Source organism: Chlorocebus sabaeus, chromosome 20 (genome assembly GCF_047675955.1).
Source record: "Chlorocebus sabaeus isolate Y175 chromosome 20, mChlSab1.0.hap1, whole genome shotgun sequence".
NCBI classification, from domain to species: domain Eukaryota; kingdom Metazoa; phylum Chordata; class Mammalia; order Primates; family Cercopithecidae; genus Chlorocebus; species Chlorocebus sabaeus.
Window position 1 is genome coordinate 133,034,419 of NC_132923.1, and position 23,186 is coordinate 133,057,604.

The window sequence follows — 23,186 nt, forward strand, 5'->3', positions numbered from 1 at the left end:
CATTTCATTGAGTCCTGTCTCTGATACTGTTGGGTTCATAGCCCCCACCCTCACCCCGCTCGCGGGCCTCTCCCCAGCCTCTCCCCGGCTCCACGCAGGACACGCCCCTCCCCGAGATGGCACGCGCGGCGGCACTCTAGCAGCCAGGCGACTTCTCTATGGGCTTTCTCGGCACAGGCCGGAAGTGGCGCGTGCTGCCCCGGAAGCACCTTGGTGGGTGGGTGCCTGCCAGTAGCTGAGGCGCCATGGCGGCGGCGGCGGTGTCCGAGGCCTGGCCGGAGCTGGAGCTGGCTGAGCGGGAGCGGCGGCGGGAGCTGTTGCTGACGGGGCCCGGGCTGGAGGAGCGAGTGCGGGCGGCGGGTGGGCAGCTGCCGCCGCGGCTTTTCACCCTGCCGCTGCTGCACTACTTGGAAGTGAGCGGCTGCGGGAGCCTGCGCGCGCCGGGGCCTGGCCTGGCGCAGGGCCTGCCGCAGCTGCACAGCCTCGTGCTCCGGCGCAACGCGCTGGGGCCCGGCCTGAGCCCCGAGCTCGGGCCGCTGCCTGCCCTTCGGGTACTCGACCTGTCGGGCAACGCGCTGGAAGCGCTGCCGCCGGGCCAAGGCTTGGGCCCCGCCGAGCCGCCGGGCCTTCCGCAGCTGCAGAGCCTCAACCTCAGCGGCAACCGGCTGCGCGAGCTGCCAGCCGACCTGGCGCGCTGCGCCCCGCGCCTGCAGAGCCTCAACCTTACCGGCAATTGCCTCGACTCCTTCCCCGCCGAGCTCTTTCGCCCCGGCGCGCTGCCCCTCCTCAGTGAACTGGCGGCTGCTGACAACTGCCTCCGAGAACTCAGCCCCGACATCGCCCACCTGGCCTCGCTCAAGGTCAGCGGGAGCTGCCCGGGCGGGGCGGGATGGGGCCTTGGAGTAGCCCTGGAGAAGGAACCCCTTTCGGGACCGAGCCCTTCCTAGTGACGCCCCCTGGGGCAGTGGGCACAGGGAATTCCTGCAAGGCTGAAAGGAGCCAACTGCGGGGGCATCACCCCTGGGAAGTAGTTGCCGCCTTCCAACTCCCCCTTCTCCTGGCCACACCAGCATACTAGGTGGTCTCTGAACTCCCCTCATTCTGTTAACAACTGGACTTTTACACGTGGTACGCTATTTTGTAATTGTTAGCAAACTTGGCTTCTCCCGTAGGTCGGGCGTCGAAACCTGTCTTTTTTGTATCTAATACTTGTGAAGTGACTGGAGTCTTGTGGTGAAGGGGGCACCCTGGATTTTGCATAATGCTACATGCTGTGATCTCAAAGATTGTATTTCACTTCATCCTAATAGCATCATCCTAATAGCAGCTTTCCAAGGTAGGGGTGGTTATTGCTGTTTTACAGAAAGTCAAAGGGCTTGCGCAAAGTAAGCAAGTAACTTGGGTTTTTCTCCAGACTAGATTGTCCAAGGTCTGTTTACCAATTAATCTGGGATCCCCAGGCCCCGGGATAATACTTGGCCTATAACAGGTTCCCGTTAAATCTGTTGCCTAAAAGATAGTGGGGAAGCCACATGGCAGAACCACAACCTAAACCCAGCCGGATGGTCTCTGCATCTCTGCATCTTCTCTTTTGGTTTCATCCTTAAGGCAGTCCTGCATTTCTTCCTCCATTTTTCATCTTTGAATTTATGAAGACATTTCCTTTTTTTTTTTTTTTTTTTTTTTTGAGATGAAGTCTCTCCCAGGCTGGAGTGCAGTGGCGCAATCTCAGCTCCCTTCAACCTCCGCCTCCTGGGTTCACGCCATTCTCCTGCCTCAGCCTCCTGAGTAACCGGGACTACAGGCGCTGCCACCATGCCTGGCTAATTTTTTGTATTTTTAGTAGAGATGGAGTTTCACCATGTTAGCCAGGATGGTCTCGATCTCCTGACCTCATAATCTGCCTATCTCAGCCTCCAAAGTGCTGGGATTACAGGCATGAGCCACCACGTCCGGCTGAGTTTTATTACTAAACCAGTTTCCCCAAAAATTTGGAGGCTGGGGTTTTTCAAGGATAGTTTGGGGGAAGGGGAGGGTGGCTAGGCAATGGGTGCTTACTGCTGATTGGTTGAAGTGCAATCATAGAGGTGTGGGAAATGGTCCTCCTGCTCACTGAGTCACTTCTGGGTGGGGCCACAGGAGCTCATTTTGGTTTCAGGTAGTGCCATTGATCAGACATGCAAAAAACCTGAAAAAGACAGCTCCGAAGGCCAATCTTAGGTTCTACAGTACCGTGATGTTATCTGCAGGAGTAATTGGGGAGGTCACATATCTTGTCATCTCCAGAATAATGACTGACAGTCATACATGTTTGCACTTTAGCAGAATTCAGGCTCCTCCATCCTCCTAGCCTGGTGGACCCTCATTAGCTTTACAAAGGCAGTTGAGTTTTACAGAAGGACTATTATCATTTAAACTATAAATGTCTCCCAAAGTTAGCTTGGCCCAAGCCCAGGAATAATTAAAGGTAGTTTGAAGGGCCAGGCCTGCTGGCTCATGCCTATAGTCCCAGCACTTTGGGAGGCTAAGGCAGGCAGATCATCTGAGGTCGGGAGTTGTAGACCAGCCTGACCAACATGGAGAAACCCTGTCTCTAGCTGGGCGTGGTGGCACATGCCTGTAATCCCAGCTACTCGGGAGGCTGAGGCAGGAGAATCGCTTAAACCCGGGAGGCGGAGGTTGCGGTGAATCAAGATCATGTCACTGCACTCCAGCCTGGGAAACAAGAGTGAAACTCTGTCTAAAAATAAAAATTTAAAAAAAAAAAGGTAGTTTGAAGGCTGAAGATGGGGATTGGTTAGATCAGATCTTTTCCACCACCGTAATTTTGTCACTGTTACAGGTTTTGCAAAGGTGGTTTCATTGGCATTTCCTGGAAGAGGCGAGTTCACTGGCATTTTCCTTGGTCCTCGGGGCTGTAGGCATCCCTCTAGGACAAAGGTGTGATGTTGGGTACAACACGGTCTACCCCCACTTTCCCACCTGACAGATACTTTTGGTTTTCCAGAGTGTTGATGTAGGCCTGTATCTTAATATTGTACCTTACATCATGTAAGCACCCAGTCAGTTACAATATTTCTTTTCAAATTCATAGATGTCTTTCAGTATTCAAGCTCTTAAAGTGTTGTGGGCTGGGCATGGTGGCTCACGCTTGTAATCCCAGCACTTTAGGAGGCCGAGGCGGGCAGATCATGAGGTCAAGAGATCGAGATCATTCTGGCCAACAAGGTGAAACCCTGTCTCTACTAAAAAATACAAAAATCAGCTGGGTGTGGTGGTGCATGCCTGTAGTCCCAGCTACACGGGAGGCTGAGGCAGGAGAATCGCTTAAACCCAGGAGGCGGAGGTTGCAATGAGCGGAGATTGCGCCACTGCACTCCAACCTGGGTGACAAACTGAGACTGCGTCTCAAAAAAAAAAAAAAAAAAAATTGTGTTTACAGCTCTCTCTAGCACCTGCCCAATAAAGCAGTACTCTTTGTGGTGCCCAAAACAATGTCATTCAAGTCAAAGAGTGTGTCTTGTTTTCTAAATCCCAAAAGAGGTGACCAAGTGCCCTTTCCCCTGGGCCATTCTGTTCCTAAATTTTAGGCTTCCAGTGGCTAACAGGAGACCTGTTTCTTGGAGGGTCATGCAAGAGCTATTGGAATCCTTGTTGGACTCAGATGTCCTTTTGGGGACCTTTCTGAGGAGTGGCTACCAGAACTGTGCCCAGCAAGTAGCTACGCACACTGGAGTTTTGCACACAAAGGCGAATGCATTTGATGTCCTTCCTGGTGCTGTGGGGAGATGGGGAGTGTAGAAAACCAAAAAACTGAGCTCAGAAACGGAAGGCAGGCTGGGTGCAGTGGTTCATGCCTGGCATCCCAGCCCTTCAGGAGGCTGAAGCGGGCAGATCACTTGAGCCCAGGAGTTTGAGACCAGCCTGGGCAACGTGGCAAAAACCTGTCTCTACAAAAAATAGAAAAATTAGCTGGGTGTGGTGGTGTGCCCCTGTGGTCCCAGCTACTCAGGAGGCTGAGGTGGGATGAACGCTTAAACCCGGGAGGTTGAAGCTGCAGTGAGCTATGATCACACCACTGCACTCCAGCCTGGGCAACAGAGCTAGACCCTGTCTTAAAGAAAGAGAAAGGCCAGGCACTGTGGCTCACGCCTGTTATCCCAGCACTTTGGGAGGCTGAGGCAGGTGGACCACCTGAGGTCGGGAGTTCAACACCGTCTCTGCTAAAAATACAAAATTAGCTGGGCATGGTGGCGCGTGCCTGTAATGCCAGCTACTTGGGAGGCTGAGGCAGAAGAATCACTTGAACCTGGGAGGCAGAGCTTGCAGTGAGCCGAGATGGCGCCGCTGCACTCCAGTCTGGTCAACGAGAGCAAAACTTCGTCTCAAAAAAAAGGAGAGAGAAAGAAGGGGGAGGAAAGGAATAAAAACAGAAGGCATGGGCTCCAGCCCTGCCTCTCTGTGACTGCGTGCCGTTGGCTCTTGAAAGCTCTTTGCTCCTCGGTAGGAAGACTGGGAGGGTAATGCAGTACACGAAGAGGGAGGGAGACCGGAGGTGGTGCTGGTCATCGTGGCTGCTTGACTCTGAAACCATGAGGCTTAAAGCAGCAGCAGCCCTGCACCCTGGGCTGGCTCCGCTGGACAGTGGACGGTGCTGCAGCTCTTGCTGCTGGTCGCTTGTGTGGCTGTGCTCAGCTGGCATGGGCTCAGCGCTGGGCTGCCGGGGTGGGTGGGCTTCTCCATGTGTCATCTCGGGGCCTCTCCCTCCCTTTCTGTCGCAGGGCTCAGGGCTGCTCAGCACAAAAGCAGCAGCTGCCAGCTCTTCAGGCATTGACCTGGAACGTGCCTCCTGCCACTTTCCTGCGTTTTGTGGGTTAACTGAGTGCAAGCCCAGTTCCGGTTCATTGGGAGGGCTGGCTCTTTAGAGGCCGCCAGAATAACAGCACAGAGGCTTCTGCCTGTCCTTCCCCCGCCCAGAGGGACGAGACTGCAAGTGGAAGCAGCTCAGCCTGGTTCCTAGTGCTCATCCCCACACCCATTCCCCAGGGAGCACCCCCAAGCCTGGGCTGGGACCTGCAGTGCAAAGGCTCTGATCCTCTTTCCTCCCAGCCACTGGGGACGAGGCCTCTGCTGTCCTGTGGCCTCACCTGTAGCTCTGCCTGCGTGGGAGCCTGGCTTCCCCAGCGTGCTGGCCTCAGAGCCACGTGACTTGCTGAGCTCTGAGAGCACCTGGCTGGCCCTCCCCGGCTGCTTCCCGCTGCTGTGGCCTGTGGGGTTCAGCTGCCAGCGCTGTGGTGAGCCAGGGATGGGGGCACGTCACACCTCTCCTGGCTGCATTGTAAGTGGCCATCACGCAGGCCTGTGGTGCTGTCCGTGTGGGAATGAGGGATGGGTGGGACAGATGTTACCTGAACAGCTGATGTGGGCGGGACGGTGCCTTAGTAAAGATGTCCTTTCAGGCCCTGGGCCACTCCCCTCCCAAGTTCAAGCTGCACAGGAAGTTCAGCCTCAACGCGAACCCTCCTGAAGCCAGACGCTCTCCCCTCAGCTTCCGAGTTTCTCAGTTGCTGCCGGAGGGAGTGGGGCTCACTCAGGGACTGGCGCTCTTTGTTGGATTGGTTTATGTAAGCCTGTCACCACCATGAAGTTAGGATCCTTCCCCAGCAGCAGGTCCCCTGCAAAAGCCATGGGCCCGGAAGGCAGCCAGTGTGCCAGGCCAGAGTCAGGCCCCATGTTGCTGCCATCAGCTTAGCCCCTGCGGGGGTTGTGTTTCCTGCAGAAGAGTGTCAGCTCCAGGTGACAGGTGATGGCAGTTCGTCCCATCGGGTGTCAGGACGACCCCCAGCCACCCCGTGTAACTCATCCTCTCTGGAGCCAGTGTGCACCTCACATCCTTGTGGGCGCTCCTGCTTACTCCCTCGCACAATTGAAAACTGACGCTACCCTCATCCCACCCTTCATATGTGAAACCTCTGGCTTCATTTCCTGCTGAGGCTGCCACTGGGTGCCCAGCGCTGGGCTGAGGGGCCAGCGTGTGACCTCGTCAGCAGGGCTTCGCATTTCTGACAAGGACCCCCCAACATCTGCGGCTTTGCACCCCACCCAGATGGTGACTCTCTTGCCCTCCCTCTTGCTTTCCTTCCCCCGCTTCCCTTCCTGTCCCCCAACTCCCACAGAGCCTCCAGGCAGGTCCTGAGCTGCTCAGATGCCCTTTCTCTGACGGTCTTTGCCTGGAAGGAAGACCCTTCTCCGAGTGCCCGCCATTGTCATTTTGGGGACTTACTGCAGGCTGTGGGCTGAACCTGGCTGTGGCTGCAATGGGCGCCTCAGTGGGGCCCTGCCTGCCTCCTTTGCCTCTGCTGCTGGTCCTGGGTCTTAAGGAACTTGCTCTTCGTCAGCTGGGGGAGAGGCTCCACTGCGTGTTTGCAGGCAGTAAGGAGGTTTCACTTGAGGGGAACTCTCAAGCTTTTTGACCAGAGCCCCTTAGGGCAGTGCAGAAGCCCACAGAGCAGAACCTCAGGTGCCCGCACCCACGACCTTCCAACCTGAGAGCTTCCCGTGGCCTCTGCCAGGCGAGCTGTGCCCTGGGCTGCTGGCCCAGGCTGGTTCTAACACTGGAGCCAGGGCTCTTGACAGGGAGGTGAGGAGCTCTAGAAGCCTGAGCTCACGGCCGCGCTGTTCCTGCTGCTGCAGGCTGGCAACAGTGTTGGCGATACGGCTCCTGGTACTTTGTGAGACCACCTGGATTCCAGGGGTAGATTGTCTCCCGTCCCATGTGGGGCTGGAAGGGAGGTCTGGGCTGGAGTCACCAGTACAACCAGTCCACACCAGCCCAGCCCATCCTGTCCTGTCTGGAGAAGCACAAAATTGTGGCAGTTCTGTTAGAGCCGATGGACGCGTAGCTCAGGTAGTGCTCAGCAGCTGAGCTTGGTCTCAGCCCCCGCCTCCTGTTCTTCCCCAGCAGGCACCACTGCTGCTTAGACTGCCCCTTCTCTCCTGGAGGGCACTTGATCCCTTTTATTTTACACACGCTGTTCCTCCTTGACTGTTAAGTTGTCCACTTCCTCCCTGGGTCTCTGCTCTCCCTGTGGGAACTCGTCCAGTGCACCCTCCCACGTCTGAGCCGTGCCGCCCTTCCCGCTTGTGAGCACCGTCGCATTTCTGAGCCATGCTGCCCTTACCTGCCGCTGAGCAGCTTGAGCCAGAGGATTCCGGCAGGTTCCTTTTTTCATTTCCTTCACAACTTGGGGCTTGAGAAATTCCATCACCCCTGCCGTCCATTCCAGGCGAAGCAGAAGGTGTCCTCTGGGTAATCAGCCCCTCCCATCTCTGTTCAGAGTCAATCAGGTCCAGCCCCACCTGTCTCCTCTACACACAGTGTGACTGGGACTCACCAGCCACACCAGCCAAGGGTGAGTGCTGGCTTCTGGGGGCCCACATGCTGTTGCCTCCTCTCTGGGGGCAGAGCCGGCACCCAGGCTGCCAGAGACCCCCGAGGGTCAGGCCTTACATCCCAAGCAGGGTCTTCCTCCAGCCCTAGAGGAAGCTGGGACAGAAGAGTTTGCTGGCAGTGCCTGCTCCTCCACCCCGGTGAGGCTGTGGGGCCTGGGTACCAAGCCAGGAAGGAGCAGAGTGGAGGCGGATGGGCCCCTTTTGCCTGAACCCGCAGCGGCAGCCTCATGTCATGGAGGTGGCTGCCCTCACACACACGTTCCCTGCACTGCCCAGACCCTGGGAGAGACATCCTAAGAGTGCATCAGGTGCCACTGTACCCCACTGTACCCCTTCCATCCTTTCAGTGAGGTCACCTGCACGTTTTGCCAAAGTCTGATAAGTCATGGTCATAGAAAGAGCTTTCCCGTGTGCCACAGGGCTTCCTGGGCATCTGTGTGGCACACAGTGGTGGCCCCGATGCACCTGCCCTGGGTCAGACGAAGGCTGAGAACCCATCGCCATTGAAGTCGGCTTTCCCCTTTCCTTCCCCCTGAGAGCACTGTGTGTGTCACTGCGGGCAATTTTGTACTTCAATATGAAGAAGAATGCTCTTGAGAGATTTTGCTGTATTTTTTTTTTTTAGCTCATTTAATTAAAAAAAAAAAAAAAACACCACTTTGGGGAACCCGCTTCTCACCTGAGCAGTCCTGGCTAGGTCCTGACACGAGGTCACGTTTCACAGCCAGACATTCCTCATCCCTTGTCGCCTTTCTGTTCTCTAACCTGATGATTGATCTGCAGTGCTGCTGTAGTTGTTGAAGACGGTAACATGTTTGAGTCAGAAACTTTTGCAGAGATCACTGTTAACCATGGCTGACAGCTTCCCCTCGGAGGGGCTCCTTGGATAGTGCCTTTGATGTGGGGGTGTACAGCTGGGGAAACGACTCATAGGTGAATAACTTGTGGTTCCCCAGGGACTTCCCCACAGACAGGCCAGTGGTGGCTCTTGTGAGTGATGAGTGGTCCCCCTGCCTCTGGAGCTGACCCTGGACTCTTTTCCCAGAGTCTGGAGCTCTGACGCATCCTCATTTCTCTTTGCAGACGTTGGACCTTTCCAACAACCAGCTGAGCGAGATCCCTGCGGAGCTTGCGGACTGCCCCAAGCTTAAGGAGATTAATTTCCGCGGGAACAAGCTGAGAGACAAGCGCCTGGAGAAGATGGTCAGCGGCTGCCAGACAAGATCCATCCTGGAGTACCTGCGCGTCGGAGGCCGTGGTGGCGGGAAGGGCAAGGGCCGTGCTGAGGGCTCGGAGAAGGAAGACAGCCGGAAGAAGAGGAGGGAGAGGAAGCAGAGGCGGGAGGGCGGCGATGGGGAGGAGCAGGACGTGGGAGATGCCGGCCGGCTGCTGCTCAGGGTCCTGCACGTCTCTGAAAACCCCGCACCCCTAACAGTCAGAGTGAGCCCCGAGGTCCGGGATGTGCGGCCCTACATTGTGGGGGCCGTGGTGCGAGGCATGGACCTGCAGCCAGGGAATGCGCTCAAGCGCTTCCTCACCTCACAGGTGGGTGCCCATGGGGTCCTCAGATGACGAGGACAGAGGTGTGGGATGCCGCAGGCTGGGACACATCCTGGGGCGAGTGTGTCCGAAGGAGCAGCAGTGGAGTGTGGAGCCCAGCCAGATATATGTGTGCCTCAGTTTCCTCAGCTCCAAAGAGGGAATAGAGCAGGTTCTGGCTCAGGTGTTGCTGAGGAAGGGGTGAGGCCTCAGTCCCCTCCAGGAGGCAGGTGTCCCCAGCTTGGAGATGGCCTCTTCCCAGATGCCCGCAGCCTGGCCTGGTTAGTCCTAGTCACTGGGCCTATCCCTTGCTCCTCCACATATGGGGTTAATGGTTTATCCTAATTTTTTTTTTTTTTCCCAGGAGTCTCGCTTTGTCTCCACTGCTGGAGTGCAGTGGCACAGTCTAATCTCACTGCAGCCTCTGCCTCCCGGGTTCAAGTGATTCTCCTGCCTCAGCCTCCTGAGTAGCTGACATTACAGGCGCCCGCTATCATGTCCGGGTAATTTTTTTGTATTTTTAAAAGAGATAGGGTTTCACCATGTTGGCCAGGTTGGTCTTGAACTCCTGACCTCAAGGAGTCCACTCGCCTCAGCCTCCCAAAGTGTGGGGATTATGGGCGTGAGCCACCACACCTGGCCTATCCTGATTCCTGGATAGCTTTATTGTAGTTAAAAATCAGGGTTCCAGCTGGTGCGGTGGCTCATGCCTGTAATCCCAGCACTCTGGGAGGCTGCAGTGGGTGGATCACCTGTCAGGAGTTCGAGACCAGCCTGGCCAACATCATGAAACCCCATCTCTAATTAAAAACACAAAAATGAGCCCGGCGTGGTGGCGAGCGCCTGTAATCCCAGCTACTGGGGAAGCTGAGGCAGGAGAATCACTTGAACCTGGGAGGTGGAGGTTGCAGTGAGCTGCGATCATACCACTGCACTCCAGCCTGGCTGACACAGCAAGACTTCATCTCAAAAGAAAAAAAAAAAAGGAAAAGAAATCAGGATTCCTTGATTTTTTGATATTTTGGTGGGTCTTCTGACTTCTGCAGTAAATGACACATTTTGTTTTATGTAAGATAGTATTAAAGTCATCAACTCTTGCCAGCACATTCTTCTGTGAATTGTTTAGGTTTTGGCAAGACTAACTTCCCAGTTTGTTGTTTTTCTGTGACACCTGACCAACTTTTAAAATATAAACCACATCTGTGCCCAGGGGAAAGTCCCGTGTGCCCCTCAGTGGCAGTGACGGTGCATGGCGGGCCGAGAGTGACTGTCATGAGAGTCCTTCTGCCTGCAGTTTAGGGAGGAAGGGAACAGGCACCACAGCCAGGGCTTTAAAACTTAAAGCTTAGCCTTTATTTAAAGTTCAAGATGGATTCTTTGAAATCTCAAATATTACGTCTAGAATTAGAGAGGGAAGAAAGTCTGCTGATTGATAGGCTAAGATAGTTTTCCTGATGGTGATTCCACAGTGAGTGCCTGGCTGGCCGGGTGGAGAGGAGTTGGAGGGGAGCCCCGTCTCGGAAAGGGGTGTGGCGGGGTTTTGAAGACCTTGGACTGGGAGGGTTTCCTGGTGCACAGCCCGGCTGAGGGTCAAGCGTGAACCCCTCGCTGGGCACAAAAGACCTCGCTCATCACTGCTCCTGTGTTGCAGACCAAGCTCCACGAAGATCTCTGTGAGAAGAGGACGGCCGCCACCCTTGCCACCCACGAGCTCCGTGCTGTCAAAGGGCCCCTGCTGTACTGCGCCCGGCCCCCGCAGGACCTCAAGGTGTTACAGCCTCCTTTGCAGGGTCTGCTCAAGGGTCTCCTTGGTGTCGAAAGACGCTGTGCTGATACTGGAGCCCGAACCTTTTCTTTTCTTTTTTTTTTTTTTGGAGATGGAGTTTCGTTCTTGTCACCCACGCTGGAGTGCAATGGCATAATCTCAGCTCACCGCAGCCTCTACCTCCTGAGTCCAAGTGATTCTCCTGCCTCAGCCTCCCGAGTAGCTGAGTTTACAGGCATGCGCCACCACGCCCAGCTAATTTTGTACTTTTAGTAGAGATGGGGTTTCTCCATGTTGGTCAGGCTGGTCTCGAACTCCAGACCTCAGATGATCCACCCACCTCAGCCTCTCAAAGTGCTGGAATTACAGGCGTAAGCCACCGTGCCTGGCCTGAACATTTTCTTTCTTTTTTGTTTTGAGACGGAGTTTCACTCTTGTTGCCCAAGCTGGAGTGCAATGGCACAATCTCGGCTCAGCACAACCTCTGCCTCCCTCGTTCCAGCGATTCTCCTGCCTCACCCTCCCAAGTAGTTGGGATTACAGGCATGCACACCACGTCCAGCTAAATTTGTGTTTTTAGTAAAGACAGGGTTTCTCCATGTTGGCCAGGCTAGTCTCGAACTCCTGACCTCAGGTGATCCACCCTTCTCTGCCTCCCACCGTGCTGGGATTACAGGCATAAGCCACCGCGCCTGGCCTGAACATTTTCTTTAGAGTAGAATCCGATGCTGTTCTTGCAAAGACATGAAATAATGAAACAGGCCACGTTTGCAGTTACTGGAAGCGGTGCACAGCTGTGAGAGGACTCGGTGGAGGAGCAGTCGTGGGAAAATGGTTTCCTTCACTCGCTCGCTACCCTTTAATCAGAAATCTTGGTCTTTGTCCCGACTGTAAAACCCCGTGCTTGGGGTTGGCAGTAGTGTGAGTGGCTGTATCGTGGTGCCATCCTGGATGTTGAATTCTGTGCAGTGCATGCGGTCCCGGCTGCTCAGGCTTTCTCTCCTCATTTGGCCTTGTGAGGATGGCAGACCTCTGGAAACGGTTGTGCATGGCTGGGTTTGAGGTCAAGCCCTGCCTCGGTAGGATCAGTGTGTTTGGGCGCCAGGTCTCCCAGGGATGCTGCGACCGCAGCCTGCAGGCAGCTTCTTGCTGCGTGGTCCCGTGGATGCTCCTGCCTGCTGTAGAGATGAATGAGGGTGGCAGTCGGGAGGGCTCGTGGAGGCTTAAGGCTGTAATCGACAGGACGGGCGAGTTCTGTGGCTGTGACCCTAGTGGAGTTTATGGGTTTCTGCCCGATAGATTGTTCCCCTGGGGCGGAAGGAAGCCAAGGCCAAGGAGCTGGTGCGGCAGCTGCAGCTGGAGGCCGAGGAGCAGAGGAAGCAGAAGAAGCGGCAGAGTGTGTCGGGCCTGCACAGGTGGGCAGCGCGCCTGGTGGGGTGGGGCCGGGCGTGGGGGGTGCAGCATGCCAGCCTCCACTGAGTGAGTTTGTGCTCCTCAGGAACACCTAATGCTACCAGAGCCGGAAGCTTCTTACAGGGTAAACAGAAAAAAAGAAAGCATTCTCTGCTGAAAGGAGACGTTGTGGAACCAGTCTGTCATCTAGATGGCCCTGACGTGAGGGAAGTGGAAGGTGTTAGGAGCGGAGGTATTGGCCATTCCGCAGGAGGCGGGTCGCCCTCGGGATGGGACAGGACAGGATAGAATAGAAAGTAGCCATTAGGAAACGGACACCCCGCGCTGCTGGGTGTCCAAGTCGGGGTCCTTGGCGCTGCTCTAAGCAAGATGATCATCTATAACTAGCCCAGCGATTTCTGTAAGCACAGGCTGCAGAATACTTTGTTCTCTGAGGCTTGTTATGCTTTGGCCCTTGATATTACACTTCATTTGTGGAAAGAACTTTTTGATTCGTCCAGTTTACCCTTTAGGTATGTTTTCAGGTGTGTGCCTTTTTTTTTTTTTTTTTTTTTTGAGATAGAGTCTCACTCTTGTCGCCCAGGCTGGAGTGCAATGGCACGATCTCAGCTCGCTGCAACCTCCACCTCCTGGGTTCAAGCGATTCTCCTGCCTCAGCCTCCTGAGTAGCTGGGATTACAGGCGCCTGCCACCACACCTCGCTAATTTTTGTGTTTACTTAGTAGAGACAGGGTTTTGCCATGTTTGCCAGGCTGGTCTTGAACTCCTGACCTCAGGTGATCTGCCTGCCTTGGCCTCCCAAACTGCTAGGATTACAGGAGTGAGCCACTGCGCCCAGCTGTGCCTTTTTTCTTTTTTGTTTTTAAGATGGGGTCGCGCCATGTTGCCCAGGCTGGAGTGAGGTGGCCAATCATAGGCACAATCCCACTACTGATCAGTACCGGAGCTTTTTGTCCTGCTCTGTTTCTGACGTGGGCTGGTTCACTCCTTCTTAGGCAGCCTGGTGGTCCTCCGCTCCCAGGAGCTCAACATAGTGATGACGGACTTAGTGTAGACACGCCATGGGCGCAGCACAGCCCAGCACACTCCTGGGCCCATGCAGCCCTCCTGTTTCAGCCTCCCGAGTGCTGGGACCACAGGCACATGCCACCACACCCTGCACAATATATCTTTCATAGTTAGGCCTATCATTTGTATTTCTTCCCACACAGATACCTTCATTTGCTGGATGGAAATGAAAATTACCCGTGTCTTGTGGATGCAGACGGTGATGTGATTTCCTTCCCACCAATAACCAACAGTGAGAAGACAAAGGTAGGGTGGCATGTGTGTGAACTTGGTGTGTCTTCTAGGTTGTTCCCTGTAGAATTAACACAAGTCTGCTAGGTGTGGTGGCTCACACCTGTAATCCTAGTGTTTTGGGAGACCGAGGTGGGCGGATCACCTGAGGTTGGGAGTTCAAGACCAGCCTGACCAAAACGGAGAAACCCTGTCTTTACTAAAAATACAAAATTAGCCGGGCGTGGTGGTGCATGCCTGTAATGCCAGCTGCTTGGGAGGCTGAGGCAGGAGAATCGCTTGAACCCAGAAGGTGGAGGTTACAGTGAGCTGAGATTGCGCCCTTGCACTCCAGCCTGGGCAACAAGAGCGAAACTCTGTCTCCAAAAAAAAAAAAAAGAAAGAAAAAGAATTAACACACACAAGTGTCTGCTGCATTGTGAGGTCTCCTTGTGTACAATAGAAAACGCAGCCCGGAGGGGACAAAGGCCCTGGCTTCTCAGAGCCGTGGCTCACTGTTCATTGCTCATGCTCGGTGCTGCGCAACGTCCTGGGATGTATATTTTTGTAGAGATGGGGTCTCGCTGTGTTGCCCAGGCTGGTCTTGAACTCCTGAGTTCAAGAGATCCTCCCACATCCACCTCCCAAAGTGCTGGGTTTACAGGTGTGAGCCACTTTGCCTGGCCACATAGTTTTGTAGATTTTTCCTCAGAACAAATGATGCAGTTGCTGATGTGTACATTTGATAACTGTCTTTTCTGAAATCTTTCTTTAAGGTTAAGAAAACGACCTCTGATTTGTTTTTGGAAGTAACAAGTGCCACCAGTCTGCAGATTTGCAAGGATGTCATGGATGCCCTCATTCTGGTGAGTGCCTGGTGGCTCCTCCTGAGAAACGCGTTTTGAGCGTGAGTGGTGCTCTGCTCTGACTTACCACCCGTCCTGATTGTCTCTTTCTTGCGTACTGCATTGGCTGACAGCAGCGTGTCTTCCCTGGGTCACCTCTCATCTCCAGGTTAAAGAGGTATTTTTCATTTGCAGAAAATGGCAGAAATGAACAAGTACACTTTAGAAAATAAAGAGGAAGGATCACTCTCAGATACCGAAGCTGATGCAGTCTCTGGACAACTTCCAGATCCCAGAACGAATCCCAGTGCTGGAAAGGACGGGCCCTCCCCGCTGGTGGTGGAGCAGGTCCGGGTGGTGGACCTGGAAGGGAGCCTGAAGGTGGTGTACCCGTCCAAGGCCGACCTGGCCACCGCCCCTCCCCATGTGACTGTCGTGCGCTGACGCTGGGGCCGCCTGTCCAGCCTGTCCGCGTTTGTTTGGCCTGTTTTACTGAGGTTTCTATGTGGCAATGCTGAATTATCCATTAGATTTTCACCCGTTTTTTTTTGGTTGGTTGGTTTGAGATGGAGTCTCACTCTGTCGCCAGGCTGGAGTGCAGTGGCATGATCTGGAATCACTGCAACCTCTGTCTCCCGGGTTCAAGCGATTCTCCTGCCTCAGCCTCCCGAGTAGCTGGGACTACAGGTGTGTGCCACTAGCCCAGCTAATTTTTGTATTTTTAGTAGAGACGGGGTTTCACTATTTTGGTCAGGATGGTCGTGATCTCTTGACCTCATGATCTGCCTGCCTCTGCCGCCCCAAAGTGCTGGGATTACATGATCCTCCTGCCTCAGCCTCCCAGAGTGCTGGGATTACAGGTGTGAGCCACTGTGCGTGGCCCACCCCAGCATTTTTTAAGATGTATGTATTCGTTGTTCTGTTTTTCCAGGTGATTCTGTCGTAAAGTGATGCTATGTTGTTGTTACAACACCAAACTGATTTTACGGTTTTTATGGAATTATTCAGATGTCAAAATTAACTGTTCAAAATGTTCTGAATCATGTAGCTACGTGGCAGGTAACTGTCTATGGGAGAAAACACTGTACAGTCATGCACCACATAACAGCGTCTGGGTCAGTGATGGACACTTCCCTGACAGCGGGCCCACGACATTCTTGTGCAGTGTTTGGAAGCCTGGCCTGGGCTCTTGGCGTTGGCCTCTTGTAGATCAAGTAGGGGAAGTGATTGATGTTCAGTCATGCTGCTGGGACACTTGCTTTTCCAGATGAAAAACACATAAATAAAACTACACGCACCATTGAGGCTTGTGTAAGGACACTCTATGATCACACAGCAGCGGCTGAGCACACATTTCTCATGTCACTAAGCAACACATGACTGTCACTGGTTTGGAGACCCGAAAACTTAGGAAGCTAACCAATGTGCATTTCCTTGAATGGCACAGTCAGTTTCTATGACGCAGCATCTTTTAAAACCATATCATGTCAGGATGCAGCTTGGCTGGGCAAGGACATTGGGTTTTTCAGCTGGCAGTGATCATCATCTTGGGGGAAAGTTTTAATGTGACCTTAGAATTGGCAGAGTTGCATCTCTTCATAGTGCTGCTGGATTGCCTTGTGGGGGTGGAGATGTGGAGACCCCTCCAGGCGAGCAGCCCGTAGGCCGAAGGCAGTGGCAGCCCCTCACGCTGGCTCAGCGGGGCCGAGCAGAGGAGCGCGGCGTCAGTGGGCTTTTCATCGTATGCACGCTAGTGCCACAGTGACAGGCAGTTGGAGCCCCATGAGTGGACCGGACAGCTCTGCTTGGGAAGCATCAGCAGTCGTCAGCTGAGGGACAGATGGTAGCAGTAGCTGGAGGACGCTTAGGTTTTTGAGCCAAAAATCTTCGTTTGTGCACCAGATGGATGGGTCCTGGGCACCTTCTGTTGTAGACATTTCCGTCATGAATGTCCAGGTCAGACCCCCATGTCCACGTCTTCATGTATGTCCAGGCACATGTGCGTGCACACCACTCCCGGGAGTCAGTGTGCTTGGCTCACAAGGACCCGGCCAGCCACTGCGATGGCTTTCACAGACCCTACTGCTTTACGGTCTGGGTGCCATGTGAGAAGCGGACTCATCAGCTTTATCGAACGACACCATTTGTTCTCTGTTCAGTGTCTTGATTTCTGTGTCTGTAGAAATGACTGGCGATTTTGGGGAGCATCTGCAAGAGCCCCACAGCCCACACACCTGTAGTCGTCAGAACCAGAGAGGCCCAGGGCCCTGTGCAGTGGGCAGACTAACAGCTGGGGGACTCTTCAGAGCCTTGCAGGATGCGGGCCAGGCTGCCTTGAGACCTGGACCCACTTATCTGGTCACTGCCAGGCCTTCCTGTCTGGCCCACTGTGGGAGGGAGGGGACTCCAGACAGGATGAGGCCCACACAGTGCCAGCCGGACTGCTGTGGGTGTGTCAGACTACTGCCTTGCCTTGTGTCCCCCAAAACCGAATTTCCTGCTGCTCTGGGTAGTCAAGGCAGATGCCACAGTTGGCCAGGAGCCTGCCTTGTTGGAGGCTTGAGGTGGCACGGGGGCTTCCCCAGGCCAGGACTCTGCTGGGGCTCTGGGGCTGGGGACCCCACACAGTTGCTCGGAGAGGTGATTTTGGGCTGCCATGGCAGAGGCTGCCCTTTCTCTGTATGGCCCGGCCCAGTCCGGGAGGGAGGGAGGGGAGGGAGGGATGCTGGAGCTGCTATCTTGGCTCCCAGGGGCTTGGTGTCCATGCTGTAGCACATCTGTCACTGTGTGGACAGATGAGGATGAGGCTGCCACGTGCTGTGCCCTTTCCTGATGCAGCTCGTGATGCGCGAGATGCTGGAAATGTATTTAACTCGCAGCGCAGGTGTCTCTGATGTTTTCTTCACCCCATCCCACCCCCCCACTCACTAATAAAAACAGCTCCGCTCCTGGCCCAGCAGATCCTTTCCCACCGGCGTTGCCAGAGGCTGTTGCTCAAAGTGTCACAAACTCACTCTAGCCCAGTGGTGGCTTCCATGTGGGGAGGCTGAGGGCCTCCTGTGCCCACCCAGATCTTGCCAGCAGGGAGCACGAGGCACCTGCCACTGTCACGGGGAAGCTAGTACCCTTGACCAGGGGTCCTGGGAACCGGCCCCACCCTGCTGGGTCCCTGCCTGGAGCACGAGATGGACCAGAGGTGTCAGGCTGCCTGGATACGTCAGGTGCACACTCAGAGGAGCCCAGGCCTCAGACGCACCCACAGCAGATCCTCCTGTTCACAAGTCTCTGGGAGGGGAAGCTAGGCGGCCACTTAGCAGGGTCCTGTCCCATTGTCTCCCCAACCCTCCCAGAGCTGTAAGGACACTGCCCAGTTCAGCCTAGGTCCATGACCCTGGGATCCTGGGGCCGGAGCTGCTGTTTCCACCATGGCCACTTAGGGGACAAGTAGTGTGCCTGAGAGGCAGCTGTGGGTAACTTGAGTGCCCGGCCCAGTGAGCACCCGTGGGTGTCTGCCTGCAGCCTCCCCTGCTGGGGCTGGCAGGGCTGCTGGTGGAGCCCCTGGCTGAAGATGCTGGGCCCCTGCCAGGGTGGAGCCAGACGCAGCCAGCCAGATCTGGGGCAGACCCTGACATCCGCCCGTGCCATCTGCTGCTGGCCCCTGACAGGGCGGGGAGGAGCATTTGTGGGGGTGCGTGGGCATCACTGGCGTGTGGGACCCATGGCAGAAGCACCAGGGCCACTAGAACTGGGACAACTCCCGTCCCCATCCTGTACCCTCGCCTGGCTCCTGGGCCGCACCAGTTCTTGGGGACGCCCAGCCCCAGGACCCCCAGATCAGAATGCTGCCTTCTGGGGCCCATGCAGCCAAACTGCAGCAGCCCCAGGGCAGTGCTGTCCTGTGAAGCTGGGCTCCAGGGAGGGCACCAGCTGGCCACTCCCCTCCCTCCTTGGGAGTGGCAGGTCAGAGGTAGGGATCTCTTTTTGAAGACTTGTGCTGAGATCCAGGCTGTCATGGCTGGGGCAGACAGCAGCCCATCCAACAACAGGCTCCCAGGAAAGCATCATTGCCTCACACCCCAGCCCAGGACAGGCCCTTGGGCTTCCTCCTCAGGTTTGGAGCCAGGAGGCTTGGGGCAGTGTGCAATCAGCCTTGCAGCTCCACCTGCCACCGTTCTAGCCCCAGGCAGACCTCAAGTGGGCCTGCTCGCCCAAAAGGCGGATGGTGTGGAGTCTGCCTCCCCACCAAGACTGGCCCAGCCCCTCCTGTTTACCTGACTTGATGCGTTCTGTGGGACCTGACCTGGGGCAGGCGCAGCCTCAACCCTCTGATAACCTCATCTGGCCCTGTGGCCCCCTTCCCTGTGCCCGTGAGGATAGTGGTGCCCGTGTCTCCCACCCCCAGCCCTGTGGTGAGGACCCCTTTCCCAAGATGTTTCTGGCAAGGCTTTTTGGGGTCTTTTGTGGTAGGTGAGAGCTGAATACATGACTCGGGAAAGACCTACAAAGAGAATGGAGGTTGGGACCAGAGGCTGAGACTGGAGGCCAGGATGGGGGTGGAGGGGAAATGGGACTGAAGTCCCTGGGACATAGCTGAGGTCCAGCCACATCCGGGTCCCCAGGCCTGCTGTGTGTCCTCGCCAGAGGGCCCAGTTGGGAGGGGTGCATTCCTACAGCCACATGGGAGGGGGCCTGCCCTGGGGACACAAGCCGTTCCCACAGCCTTCCTGGATGTTACGCCTGGTCGGGCAACTATGGCAAAGGCTGTCGTCCACCGTTCATTCAACAGACGCTTAATGCCTCTGTACACAGGCTTTCGGCCCACAAGGAGTACTTGGAGGGGCCAGGCCCGTCCCTGGGGAAGGGAGGGTAGACCTGGGTCCTCCCTGGCAGCCACCAGCCCTAAGAGGATGTACCCAGCCCCTGCGTATGGTGGACTGCCTAGGAAGAACTGTGCCCACTTTACTAAGGAAGACACGGTACATCTGAGACAAGGGCAGAGGACACATAGCCCTTATTGGAGCCATCCTTACAAAACCAGGAGTCAGAAAGGCCCAGAGAGGACAGGGGCCTGCCCAGGCCACACAGCTCTGCACAGTGCTGCCATGGAGGAAAGCAGCAGGGAGGATCCCACCCTGGGGGGCTGCCAGGGAGGTGGGCTCAGTTTGTCTGCCCAAGGAACCCCTCATCCTGGCCTTGACAAGGGAAGGGGCTGAGCCCTGGGTGAAGGGAGGCTGTGGTTGGGGGCTCCAGGCCGCAGGGCCCAGCGTGGGTGTGTCCTGCAGCTCCTGCTGAGGCTGGACCCAGGCCTCCTTGCCACGTGTGCCCAGCTGTTTGTCTGTAGGTCCTTTGAAGGACTGTGTGCCAGGTGTGTGGTACGCCCTCGTGTGGGGCCTGTGACAGCTGTGCACCTGGTGTCTTCGTGCGCGTAGCTGCCAGCGCCTGTGCTGTTTGCTGTGTGTGCCGTGGGGTCCATGTCTATGTGGGGGTCCATATCTATGTGGGGTCCATGTCTATGTGGGGGTCCATGTGGACAGGGATGTCTCTCCAGGCCTGTGCTCTCACATGTGCAGCCAGCCCCCAGCATGCACGCGGGGCAGCATTTATTTGCACTTGTGCACATAGTAGCCAGTGAGGTAGCCCAGGATGAAGATGATCCAGAAGAGGGCCACGCCGCCCAGCACTTTCATGGCGATGCCCAGCTTGCCCGTGCACAGCTTCTGGGAGATCCTGGGGTGAGAACCAACTGGAGGTGAGCCCCAGGCCAGGGCCGCGTGAGGGGCCCCTAAGTGGACTGTGGCCATTGGTGTGGGTCAGGGGGAGGGGCCTGGCGCTCTGCTGGAGTGAAGAGGAAGCTCTCCCCACCCACAGCCAACCAGAGGGAAGGCCAAGGGCTGCGGTTTGCTGAGCCGCTGGACCGTGGGCTCCCTGCCAGGATGGGGTGGAGGGTGATGGGGCTGGCGGCAGGGGTTAGGGCAGGCGTCTCTGTGGTTGGGCAGGTTAGGCACCGGCCTACTGTGGCTGGCAGGCCGCCCCCAGGCCCCTTACCTGCGGCAGCATGAGGCCTCTTCTGTGCTGGACACAGCCCCTAGGCTGACTCCATCCCTGCTGCCGTCCTCCCACCTACTATAGTGGACTTGGCTCTCCTGGGGCTGCATGCTGTGGGGCTGCAGCAGGAGACGTGGGGCCTTCACAGTGGTGAGATCAAGACAGGTGGCAAGGCTGTGACTTCACTGTAAAACAACCGAATGGAAGGCAGTAGTCAAGACCCCCTCTGGGGCTGCTGTTAGGGGAGGGGCACTAAGGGCCAGGGCCTGGCTCCCTCACCGGCTCTGTCACCTGACTTAACAGGCGACCTAGACACAGAGTGGTTGAGTCATTTGCTCAGGGTCACACCGGGAGGATGGGACCAAGCCGCTGGAATTCCATCTCAGGCCAAGCCCTAACCTCAGGCATGTGGGAGGCCAGTGTTTCCTTCCAGCACGCTCCAGGGGCCTCCCTTCCTGGGTGCTTTTATCAGAGAGCCTGCACAGCCCGCCACCCTCAAGAGACAAGGACATTGTGGCCCAACCCAGGATGCAGCCCCTGATAACTGTCCCCCTCCTTAACCCTGCCCGATAAGGCGCCTGCTGACCTCTGGGGAGGCTGGCCTGGGGAGGGTGGGATGGGGCAGGGCAGCAGGTCCAGGGCAGCAGGTCTGGAGCAGTGGCTACAGCTAGACCGGTCCCTGCCTGGGGAGGGCAGTGGCAGCAGTTGTGTCCTTGGCCTCTGTGGGTTGCAGGCCCTCCCCCACCCACACCTCTGGGAGGGCTGGAGCTTGGGGGGCACGATGCACTGAGCACAGGGCCGGGGTGGATTCAAGGCCTCAAGGAGTCCCTAGAGAGACAGGAGGGTCGTGGGCTGGGTGGCTGCAGGACTGCCCAGCACTCAGCTCAGTGCCTGGCAGCCCAAGTGCCCACAGAGACCAGGAGACCGCAGGGACTGAGAGGAACTCCAAGCACTAGCACAGCTGCCCGGCCAGCCTGAGCCAGCCCAGACTCTAATCACCTCCTTTACCCTCTGGCCTCTGCTTCGACCTCCTATTTACCTAAGGGGAAGGGGGTACAGGGGTTGGAGGGGGTGCCAGAAATTGACAACCCACCCAGGCTGTGGGACTGGGGTTAGCTCTCCGGTCTGCTGGGCCCCCAGTGTCTCTTCTCAGCATCTGGCCCCCAGGAGTGGGGTCCTTGGGCAGGCAGTGGCAGGCCCCTCATTCTAGGGGCTGAGGCTTTGCTGGGCCCCCTCCAGCAGGGAAGGCTGACCTTCCTCCCAGGTCATCCGCACAGAGGTCTAAAGACACAAGAGCCACTCCCCTGCAAGAAGCCAGCTCAGAAATTCAGGCCCCAGGCAGTTCTGAGACTCCTGGGGCACTTCCGTGTCTGCCCTTCCCCAAAGCCCAAAGAGGCAGAGGGAGCTGTCTCAAAGCCATAAAGTGTGCCTTCAGTGGGAGCCCGGGCTCAGTGCAGCCTGGCACTCAGGCCCGGGGAGGCCCAGCCTCTACTGGAGTATGGGTGCTGTTTTCCCGGAGCATGTGGAGGCGTCAGCCGCCTACCCAAGGTTCACGCCCTCTTACCTGGTGTGCAGAATTCCAGTCTGGTCCCAGCAGCAATGTGCCAGCCCCAGTTAACAGCCATAACCGGGGTAAGACAAGCTTAATACCGCCACCCCTGCTTTCCCAAGTCACCCAGCTGTGGGCCAGGAGCCAGGGTGCAGCAGGGGATGGGGAAGCTTTTGCTTCTGTGAAAGAAGCAGCAGCCACCTCCTTCTTCTAGCCTTGACGGGATGGCTGGAGCTGCAGCAGCCACCTTGCAACCTGACATCCACGCAGCATTAGTCCCAGGAGTGCTGAGTCTCCAAGTCCACTGCAGCAGCCCATCATGGGCCTCCCGGTGGGAGGGGTCAAGCCCAGTGTATTCAACTCTGGGATCCTGGGTTCCTGTCTTGCTGACCTAGATCGCGTGGTTCCCAAGTCACCCCGGTGGACAAAGCCACCAGAGCCGGCCCTTGAGGCTGGCCTCCCTCACTTGCCCAGTAAACGTCTCTCCACACTCACGTGAGAGTCACAGCTGTGGCGGCACAAACCCATCAGGGACGCCCCTCCAGGCCCTGGGAGCCTCCCAGGTCCTGGCACCTCCTGGGGGTTTGTGAGTGCAGGAAGATCCTAGGTACACAGCGGCCCCTGCATAGACCTCTTCACCACAGCGCCTCAGGGCCCCACACTTACCCGGACAATCTTGCCTGAGGGCCGGGGCCTCTGTGCCAGGTTGAGGTCAGAGCCTGGCCGCGGCCCGCACCTCCCAGAGGGGCAGGTCGTGGGCTGAGGTTCGGTAGACGCCTCGAGCCTAAAAAAATAACCGGAGAAGCAGCCTTGCTAAGGGCTGGGAAGGGAAAGTGGCTGGGGTCGGGGGTCCCCAGCGGCCACCAGGAGCCGGGCGGGCAGTTCCGGGCCTGGCCCCGCTCCGCGGATTAGGCCGGTGGGGGTCAGTCCAAGGCACGCCCCCAGCCCCCGCCAATTCTCAGCCAGCAAGGCCGCGCACAGGCCCACCTGCCCACTGTGGCCGCACCGGGAAGCTGCAGCCCGGACCCCAGCGCGCCTCACCTGCGTCCGCGCGTCTCTGGGCTCCGCAGGGGCCGGGCCTGGGCAGGGGGCGAGGGCGGGGGCGGGGCCACGCGAGGAAGGGCTAGAGCCAGCAGCCGGGAGGCACCTGGTCCGGAAGGGGGCGTGGCTAGAGTGGTGGGCGGGGCCATGCGGGGAAGGGCTGGAGCCAGCGGCAGGGAGATGTCTAGTCCAGAAGGGGTCGGGGGCGGGGCGAGAGGGGGCGGGGTCATGCGGGGAAGGGCTGGAGCCAGCAGCGGGG

General features: G+C 56.9%; 2 protein-coding genes across 5 annotated transcripts; one reads left to right on the top strand and one right to left on the bottom strand.

Annotated features, from left to right (window-relative positions):
* Positions 1-221: 221 nt before the first annotated feature.
* On the top strand, positions 222-15,594 carry LRRC47 (leucine rich repeat containing 47). Its single transcript, XM_007980843.3, has 7 exons — positions 222-860; positions 8,536-8,997; positions 10,643-10,759; positions 12,056-12,171; positions 13,381-13,483; positions 14,224-14,313; positions 14,488-15,594. The coding sequence occupies exons 1-7, from the start codon at positions 246-248 to the stop codon at positions 14,734-14,736; spliced, it is 1,752 nt and encodes a 583-aa protein (XP_007979034.1). The 5' UTR covers positions 222-245; the 3' UTR covers positions 14,737-15,594.
* A 4,256-nt stretch (positions 15,595-19,850) lies between these two features.
* SMIM1 (small integral membrane protein 1 (Vel blood group)) lies at positions 19,851-23,037 on the bottom strand. 4 transcript variants are annotated; one of them, XM_007980848.3, is made up of 4 exons: positions 22,928-23,037; positions 22,553-22,670; positions 20,338-20,522; positions 19,851-20,019 (listed from the first exon to the last, which is right to left on the bottom strand). In XM_007980848.3, the coding sequence occupies exons 3-4, from the start codon at positions 20,445-20,447 to the stop codon at positions 19,893-19,895; spliced, it is 237 nt and encodes a 78-aa protein (XP_007979039.1). In that variant the 5' UTR covers positions 20,448-20,522; positions 22,553-22,670; positions 22,928-23,037; the 3' UTR covers positions 19,851-19,892. The 4 variants fall into 4 exon arrangements, with proteins under 4 accessions (XP_007979039.1, XP_007979040.1, XP_037841075.1 ...); XM_007980849.3 differs by having other exon boundaries at positions 22,874-22,984; XM_037985147.2 differs by lacking the exons at positions 22,553-22,670; positions 22,928-23,037 and adding an exon at positions 21,902-22,144.
* Positions 23,038-23,186: the final 149 nt, after the last annotated feature.

Bases quoted from the DNA above. Each gene is read 5' to 3' on its own strand.
- LRRC47 (XM_007980843.3), top strand. From the start codon at position 246: ATGGCGGCGGCGGCGGTGTCCGAGGCCTGGCCGGAGCTGGAGCTGGCT. The intron at 10,760-12,055 runs GTGTTACAGCCT...TCTGCCCGATAG, and splicing joins GGCCCCCGCAGGACCTCAAG to ATTGTTCCCCTGGGGCGGAA. The intron at 14,314-14,487 runs GTGAGTGCCTGG...TTTCATTTGCAG, and splicing joins TCATGGATGCCCTCATTCTG to AAAATGGCAGAAATGAACAA.
- SMIM1 (XM_007980848.3), bottom strand. From the start codon at position 20,447: ATGCAGCCCCAGGAGAGCCAAGTCCACTATAGTAGGTGGGAGGACGGC. The intron at 20,020-20,337 runs GTAAGGGGCCTG...TTCTCACCCCAG, and splicing joins GAGGCCTCATGCTGCCGCAG to GATCTCCCAGAAGCTGTGCA.